This window comes from Cyprinodon tularosa, unplaced genomic scaffold (genome assembly GCF_016077235.1).
Source record: "Cyprinodon tularosa strain WSP-4 unplaced genomic scaffold, ASM1607723v1 ctg683, whole genome shotgun sequence".
In the NCBI taxonomy this organism is placed as follows: Eukaryota; Metazoa; Chordata; class Actinopteri; order Cyprinodontiformes; family Cyprinodontidae; genus Cyprinodon; species Cyprinodon tularosa.
The window spans coordinates 407,532-416,708 of NW_024039433.1; the positions used below are offsets into that span (position 1 = coordinate 407,532).

Below are 9,177 nucleotides of genomic sequence, written 5' to 3' on the forward strand. Positions count from 1 at the left end.
GTTGTTTTAATGGTTATTGAGTCAGATATGTGGCGGTAGTGTTTGGTTTATCTAAAGGTTTTAATCCGTTACTGTGTAAATGGGTTTGGCTGGAATTAAAGGACAGATTCTAATATATCTGCAGGGTGGGGACTATAAATTTCATAGGATTTTTATCTTTTTATTGCTGTTTTGCACAATATGCTTAACTACGTCTTTTTTGTTGTTGAATATTAGAGATTTTGCAGATATATTTTTTATAAATACATTGTTTAGATTTACTTATATCTTTCTACCCCTTTTATGGAATAGAATAGAAAATCCCTTTATTGTCTCACAATGGGCAAATTTACAGCAGCAGAAAGATTATTGAAAATGGTCACACAAATGTGGACCTTAGAAAATGTATAAGAATAACATAATAGGGAAGAGTTAAAATATAAACAATTCAATACTGTAAAGTGTTTTAACAATATAAAACTGGGGAATAAATAACCAGTATGCAGCTATGGACATTTTTACAGTAATGGATATTCGAAAATAGCAGCAACATCAGAGATGTGCAGAATGGCAGCAGCAGGTTATTAAACTGACTAAGGTTTCTATCATTACATAATTTTATTTGTTCCTGCTCCCAGTGGTTGGAACCTTTATTCCACTCTGGATTCTTGTGAGTGTAGTCTTTGTTCTCTTCACAATAAAAAATAAATAAATAAACAGTTTTGAAAACTTCTGTATTCATTCTTTTCCTGCTTTGTGTGTCAATGTTTACGGTTGCTAAGCAACAGAGCATACGGCGGTAAAACCCGCCGAAGGGTAGACCTGGTCGAATTCACAGCCTAAACTCTTCAGGTCTCCTTATTTTCAAGGACTTCGAAGGATCCAGTCTAGGTAGACCGCGTCCTTGGAGGACACGTCCTAGGTTTTCGAACAGAGCCCATGTATCCACACCAATTTAGTGACCTAGGCTAGGTTATGAGCACAGCTATTAATTATCAATCAAGGAATTATTTGACTCTGTTTATTGACACTAATTCCAAAAGAAGGTGGATCTGGCCTGAGTGATAAACTATCCGTATATGGATCACAAACAACTGCAAGTTAAACAATGACGTCTTTATTCTAATAATTCTGGATTACAGAAATTTCAACATCTATTCAAACACTACACGGTATTAGAGAAATAAAGATAATGTAGACTAAGTGACTAGTTTAAAAGGAATAAAACCCTAAAAGTCAGTTTATCTTGCTTCTGAGATTGAGATTCAAGATTGGCTAAATGTTAATACATTCAATATTGTCCGTTTGGAATAGCGGTTGAATGTGAGCAAATTCTCTATAACTAACCTTAAAGCAGAAAGAGAATTAAAACAGGATAGAAAGGAAGGAAGAAATATCACTTGCAAGTTTTCACATAACACTTATTTCAACCAGAGTTCTTATAACCAGCACAGATTAAACATCAGCATTGATTCAGACTTCTCCTATCTGCCTGCTCGCCCGAACGCAGCACATCATTAATGCATCAAATAGAAAAGTGGATGGGTTTTACTTTGAGACGCCTTCCAGTCTGGGAAGGAAGTGGGGCTCAGGGGGGGGGGGTCCGTTCTCGTAAAAGTTTAAAGTCAGTTTGATGCTACAGCAGAGGACTTGATGGGCTTTTAGGTCGAGGGAGGTTAACTTACAGGCTATCAAAGCAGAAGCGTCCCCCTGCAGATAGGCCATGAAGTCCGTAGTGAGGTCCTCACAAAGGGGGGAAAATCCACACAGCACGATGGGACACTGCAATCCATGACTTTTGATGCAGGAAAATGAAAGCTACTTCCAGTTAGCTTTCTTTTTGCATTTCAGGTGAAACGGGCCTCTCCTTATAGGTGTGTAAACCCAGGGGGTAGAGACCAATTGATCTTGCGCTCTGACTTTTAAACCCGCTCTACCCCTAGGAATTCATGGATTTTGGGTCAGGTGATCGAAATAATCAAGGACAGCAGAGGATATGTTCTTCAGGCAAAGGTGAAGACCAGTCGGCCTATTTCTAAGCTTTGCATGCTGCTTGAGGCTGACATGTAGCTGTTTTCACATGTCAAAATAGAGACAGCGGTAAAGGTCTGTCTCCAACGTTGGACTGCCTTTTTTAGCTAAATTTTCAATTCAATTCAGTTTATTTATATAGCGCCAAATTCACAACATCATCATCATCTCAATGCACTTTACAGTTCAACCAGATCATGCAGTCAAATTGATACAAAGTTTTCTATCTAAGGAAAACCAGTTGATTGCATTGACTCAAATACAATCCCTCACACTAAGCATGCTTGTAGCGACAGTGGAGAGGAAAAACTCCCTTTTAACAGGAAGAAACCTCCAGCAGAACCAGGCTCAGTGTGAGCGGCCATCTGCCGAGGCTGACTGGGGTTCAAGGAGACAGAAGCAGCTGTAAAAGGCGGCCCCGTCCAGGAAACACACAGCCAGGCAGACGAGCTCCAAGGCAGCTCCCATGCCAGAGGACGAAGAGAGCACATCCACTCAGTCACGGTCAGAAAAACAGGACCACACAGGAAAACAGGCCGATCTCCAACATCTATAAACAAGGGTGTTGATGGAAGCAGCACAGCTGATGTTTCTTTCCAGGATGATGTCACTGCCAAACAGGAACAGACGAGGCAAAGCTACTCTGAGGAAAAGCAGAGAGAGCAGAAGGTTAGAGATTGAACTAACAGATTCTGCAGAATAGGAGAACAGAGAGAGAATGAAGCAGAATGATGAAATGGGGGTCCCTATGTCCTCCAAAAGTCTAAGCCTATAGCAGCATAACTATAGAGATAGCTCAGGATAACCTGAGCCACCCTAACTATAAGCTTTATCAAAAAGGAAAGTTTTAAGTCTAGCCTTAAAAGTAGACAGGGTGTCTGCCTCACGGACTAAAACTGGTAGTTGGCTCCACAGGAGAGGAGCCTGAGAACTAAAAGATCTGCCTCCCATTCTACTTTTAGAAATTCTAGGAACCACTAGTAAACCTGCAGATTGAGAGCGAAGTGCTCTGTTAGGAACATAAGGAACAATCAGATCTCTGATATAAGATGGAGCTTGGCCATTTAAGGCTTTATATGTGAGAGGGAGGATTTTAAATTCTATTCTTGATTTAACAGGAAGCCAATGAAGAGAAGCCAGGATAGTAGAGATATGATCTCTCTTTTTAATTTTCATCAGAACTCTGGCTGCAGCATTTTGGATCAGCTGAAGGCTTTTAACTATAGTTTGTGGACTTCCTGATAGTAAAGAATTACAATAGTCCAGCCTTGAAGTAACAAATGCATGGACTAGTTTCCCTAGTTCACCCCTAAAGTAATTATATGGACTTTGCTTTACTTGTTCTTAAACAAATTTTAATTATACGACTCTAAGGACATTTAAAATAATGTATTGTTGTTCACAAGAACAATTAGGGGCCGGGATGTTAGAGCCATATTGAAATTATGTATATCTCTACGTTATATCTGATTTAGTCATTGAAATATACTGTTTATTTTATTAAGCATTCAGTTATATTTTGTGGTTATGTTATATCACTTAATTAGGCTCTTTTTAATGTCCTGTGTTAAGGTCACTTGCACAGTTTTGCTTTAGGCGTGTGCATGGCAGCGCTTTAGAAGTTTTAATGGAGCAGGACTAGGCTTGGGAATTGATATGATTTCACGATTCTGATTCCCTTATAGATTCTGTGAAATGATTTGATTCCTTATCGATTCTCTTATCAATTCCGTTTAATGAAAAAGCATTTTCAGGAAATAAGCTCATCTCCCCCTGATTTACATAAACGAGCGTCACCTTTCTCTCGCTACTTGAACAGCAGAGCAACTTCGTAGCATATTTTGTTACATCCACTGCAATAGCTAAAATCATGTAAGAATTCGTGCTACCAGAAGTGCTAATTAAACATGCTAGCAATGAAGGGCTGGATTAATGAGATAGACACACTCCCTTAATAACCCAAAAGACAGGTAGGAAATGGGTTTACTTCCAAAAATGACATAGGATTTCCTAGGAACCACATTAAGCACAATGATATAAAACTAGGTACTTACCACCAGAGTTGCTTTCCATGCTGCTTGAAACTTTAGCTTCTGTCCGGAAGCGTTCGTTAAAATGTATGCCATGTTGTGTGCGCAGGTGTTTCTGCATGTTGGATGTATTTCGTCCCGCAGATGTAATTGCCACTTTAAATCCAAACTTTCGATCGGTTTACCTGATGGAAAGCCATTTTTTTTTATTTGCTTTTTTTTTACGCAGACTTTTGTTTGCAACGTGACGTAACTTACGTAGAAAATGTGACGTAAGTCGAGCTGCCCAATGCTGGGCTGCCTGGAACCGGGATTTATTAGATGAGACAGACCACCATTTTTTTTTCAGTTTTTTTCAGCTTCAGTTCTTAAGAAAGGTTTACAAGTCAGAAACTTCATGTCCTGCAAGAGTGATGAAGCTAATTTCGGATGTCAGGAAAGAAATTTTGTAAAAGCCCACCAGGCAATATGTTATTGCCCGTTTAGATATTCTCCTATAGATGAGTCATGTAAAGGAAGTCAATCTATCAGCAAGCATTTACTTCATTGCAAGATGCAGAAATGAATGTAAATTATAGAGCTATTAAGCTTTTCTCTGCATCATTGGAAGTCTATGGAAAATGGAAAAAAAGTAAAATATATTGTCGATCACTTTACCCTTTACTGACTGCTGCCTCCAGGCGGTTTCACCTTGCAACTTCTTGTTCCACTTCATCTGCACTGCAAGTCTCTTTCCCATTTATCTTCATGAACCACTAATTTGACAATAATCAATATCCACACCTAGTCTGCATGTGCCAACCGGGATAAATCAGGGGGTTCCCACTCTAGATTACTGATGTCTCAGCAAAATCAAATTTCTCGTGGTGATATTTACAACCTTCCTCTCAGTACTTTGAGAGACCCCTCTGGGAATTACCCCTGCGTAGGGTCTTTGGTTCTCAAGTGGAAAAAACTAATCTACCTTTTTCCCTAGTAAAAACTGTTGCCTCTATATTAATTTTAAATCTAAAATATTTGAGCCATGTCAACTGAAGATTTCCCGCTGTCTTGAAAACATCAGTTCGTAATATCCTGCTGACAACATTTAGTCAGAAGTCTTCCATCCTCCATCTATTTGAGTTGAGGCCAGGAATTAATCCCAGGTTAATAAGACACTTCTGTGTTAACTGCTCCCAGAAGAATCAGTCAAGGGGATCCTCCTTTGACAATGCCAAATTGTCATGGGAAAAAATTATTCAACTATTTACTCCAGTCAGCATTTAATTTATCTTTGCAAAGAGAGAACAAGACATCATACAGCCCTTAGTGCATGGTAAAATGCCCTGTTCTGATCTAGCCAGAGTTTGTCTTCCTAACTTTCAATGATGGAAATACTGAAGGTTGTGTCGGAGTGAAAACACATCTCTACCCAGAGCAAAAAAAAAAAAAAAAAAAAATGAAATAGAAACAAAAAAAGTCTAACTTTTTTAGAACTATCCCATATTATGCACTGCAAAAAATGGAAATCTAAATAGGTAATTTTTGCTCATATTAAATGCATATTTTCTTGAATTGAGGATGTAAGTGAGACATTTTGCCAATGGAACAAGACATTTTACATCTAAAATAAGAAAATAACAATTGTATTGTCTTATTTCAAGTGTATATTATCTAATTATCTTATTTTAGGAGTAAAAATACTCATTCCATTGGCAGATCATCTTATTTACCTGCTCAAATTAAGGGTAAATACATTTAATTTAAGACATTTTTACTCATTTCTAGATGTTTTTTTGCAGTGTTGCCAAACACCCCCTAATAGTATAAACAGACATGTGTCCTTAGAGCTCCGAGGCCGAATAAATACAACTCAACTCTCATAAATCCGTGCATATATGCCTTCATAAATATATGTCAAAGAGAATTAATAGAATATTTTTTCCTTCCACATGTGGGAAACTTTTTAAGTTGCATTCACACACAACGTGAAACCTGCGAAAAGTTAGCATGTTTCGTCGGCTTTGGTGCACCTAAAATTCGCCTTGCCAGCGAAAGCGTTTCACAGGGTAGGCAAATTCGTCTGTTAGGCCAAAGGCTCCTATGTCATGGAGTCTGCTGGTCGTTGGTTTAACCTCATCATGGCAGACATAGATTTACAAAGCGCCAAAAATTTTATTTTTTTTTTTTACTTTAGGGAGCCGAACCAAACCGTCAGATTCACCAAATTCCCTTAGACTGAACCAGTATGGGGATTACCAAAACCCTCCAGAGGCTAGGTCTGAATGACGATCGCTTTCAGTGGTACTTTGGGGCTCTGCTGTCCTACTTTGGGGAGCAAATCTCTCAGACAACAGTGGGTTAGATGAGACGCAGCAGACGTAGCAGTGGTAAATTAGTGTGAGAACACCGGCAGAGAAAATAAAAAGCGTAATTCATCTTTCTAAATTTGCCACCTTTGCCTAACTCGGCTTCACTCCAGATTCGCCCTCTGTGTAGAGATAAGGAATTCTTCCCTCCAGCTCTAAAATTCATGTTCGATGTGAAAAAAACCTTTAAACGTCATATGCGATGTTAAGGCTTAGGAGAAATGATTTGTAAATTGTGACTGTAATGATTTTTTTCACATCAACCTTTTTAGGTAGGAGAACCATTTTGCCTTGATGCTAATCTCTTCGGCAACATTGGTCGCTTTATCAACCATCTCTGTGAGCCCAACCTGATAGCTGTGAGGGTATTCACCATTCACCAAGACCTGCGCTTCCCAAGAATTGCCTTCTTTTCAAGTAAACCAATCAAAGCTGGAGAGCAGATTGGGTAAGTTTAGAGCCGAATCATTTAAAGGCTTTTTATACTCGATTGTGGCATGATAAAGCTTCTTTCTCACTAGGATTGACTATGGAGACAACTACTGGAGGGTGAAAAGCAAGTACTTCAGCTGCTTGTGTGGCTCTCTGAAGTGTCATCACTCAAATGCAGGCAGATAGAAGATATCCAATGCTGTCTATATCAATACATTCTGTATTTGAGAGCTGTAGAGTTGTGTACTGTACCGGCCCTGGTCTGGCTTGTTGAATGTTTAGAGCTAATCTTTTTTCTCAGTTTATAAAGACAAGTAAATTTCTATGCAAACTACAAGACTGAACTTTTGTGATCTTACAATACTTAATTCTTGTTTTAGTTGCCCTTAAGTTCTGTGCTGACATAGTTAGAAATAAATACGGAAATATATAAATGCTAAATAGATAAATAGGCATGCAGTTAGATAGGCAAAAAATACATCAAATGAATAAATGCAAGCATTAATTGAATTATACAATAAGAAATGCATGTACACATTTTTAGTTAGCTTATTTGATCACTTCTATAATAATTGCCATATTTATTTAATATAATAATTTTCACCTTTACCATTTAAATACTTTTGTATGTATTTACTTCCTGTACGCTCTTATTTTTATTTTTGTTCTCTTATTTTTGGCTTTATTTCTTCTATGTTTTTTACTCTATTTCCTTCCCCCTATTTATTTTTTTCCTGTCCTTTTTCCGTTTCTGTATACATTTCTGCAATATCATGTAAATGAAGAGGGGATGGTCTTAAGGTGACAGCTTTTGCCCACTGGTTAGACTCCATATGCTACCAGGCCAGCCAAAGTCACAACAAGAGATACCTACCTACGATGATGTTCTCAATAAGTCAAACTGAGGAATTTACTACTTTTTTGATAACAGCAGGCATAGGCATTCTGAAATCACCAAGTCATTGCAATTCTATGTATTTGTTCTGCCCAACCACTTAACCAGCTATTTTTATTTTAACTATGCTGGCTTGACTCACCTGGTACAGTGGTTGGGCATAATAAATGGTTACTTCACAATACCCATATCTGTAAAACAGTGATGGAATTCCTGACTATTTTTCTCTGACAGAACATGTTTCTGATACCTGCACACATGGACAATTTTAGTTATATGCAGGGCTATGAACTGGTTCAAGGAACGAAAAGAACACCATAAACGAACGGAATTTTACTTGCAACATAAACAGAAATGAAAACAAAATGGTCTTCAACTGTTCCAGATCAGAAACATTACTCTGAAATACACAAAACTGTATTTTTTCATTTCGTTTACAAAATTTCACAAAAACATAGCCAATGTCAGTGGGGAAAAAAAGACTATTTCCAGTTGTGCGTTCAACCCAGGCCACTGTCCCTATATCCTATTCCTTTTCCACTACCACTCAAGAAACATGCTGAGATGCAACTGAGCTATCATCAAACATAAACATAAAGTCCACAATTATAACGTTAACTTAGTAATTCACTATAAAGTTTGCAAATATATCTCTATTAGACATTTTTAGCTACAAAAAACGAATAACCATCTACACTGTTCATGTGAGCTAACAAGCCAACATCAGCTATAGCAATGCTTGTTACGGATTGAATGCTGAAATTTATTTTGGCTTTTACATGTTGTTTAGATTGGACAGAACCAGGAAAACCCGATGAGATAGTATTTCTAGCTTAATGTAGCATCAAATCGAGCTCCAAACACTGCTGGAACGATATTTTGCATTCCAAACCGATTCAGGACCAATATGTTGATAGCGGAACGCAAGAATGAAAACATTATACATACCTAAACCGTTCAGAACAGAACGATTGAAAGGTAATTTCATTTCCAAGCCCTGGTTGTATGTTATTCTCTATCATGCCTGTGACAGGGGTCTTTGCTCTTCGAGTGTCCAGGCTCAGACAGGTTATAGATGTTGGTGGTTTACAATGCTCATCAGTCAAAGCAGGGTGCCAAGGAAACTATATACATATTTACAAGGTCCTCTGGGTCTCAGCCTCCCTTCAGTTACCAGCAATGTAACATAGAAAGATACAATGACCGCCCTTCTACCCAAACCCCTTAATAGATATACATTTTTTCTTATTTCTTACAGTGTCCTGTCTGGCGATGTGGCAATAAAAATAATTGTCTTGATGCCAAAATGAGCTTTATTATAATTATGCAGGGAGTTTTACAGATTATATGGACACTGCAATGTAAGTAGAAGAGGAAAGAAAAACAGAAAAGAAAGGAGAAAAGATTAAAGAAAGAGGAGATAAAAGGGAGATGACGATAAAACATTTTCAGTCTGCTCCAT

At 38.0% G+C, this 9,177-nt stretch overlaps 1 protein-coding gene across 6 annotated transcripts in view; it reads left to right on the forward strand.

Moving 5' to 3' along the window:
- Positions 1-8,081, forward strand: part of ehmt1a (euchromatic histone-lysine N-methyltransferase 1a) — a 128,889-nt gene extending 120,808 nt beyond the window's left edge. For all 6 annotated transcript variants that reach the window (XM_038267751.1, XM_038267756.1, XM_038267757.1 and 3 more), the window contains 2 exons: positions 6,661-6,836; positions 6,910-8,081. In XM_038267751.1, the coding sequence (XP_038123679.1) occupies positions 6,661-6,836; positions 6,910-7,006 (273 nt within the window). In that variant the 3' untranslated portion in view covers positions 7,007-8,081. The remainder of the gene's footprint in view (positions 1-6,660; positions 6,837-6,909) is intronic.
- Positions 8,082-9,177: the final 1,096 nt, after the last annotated feature.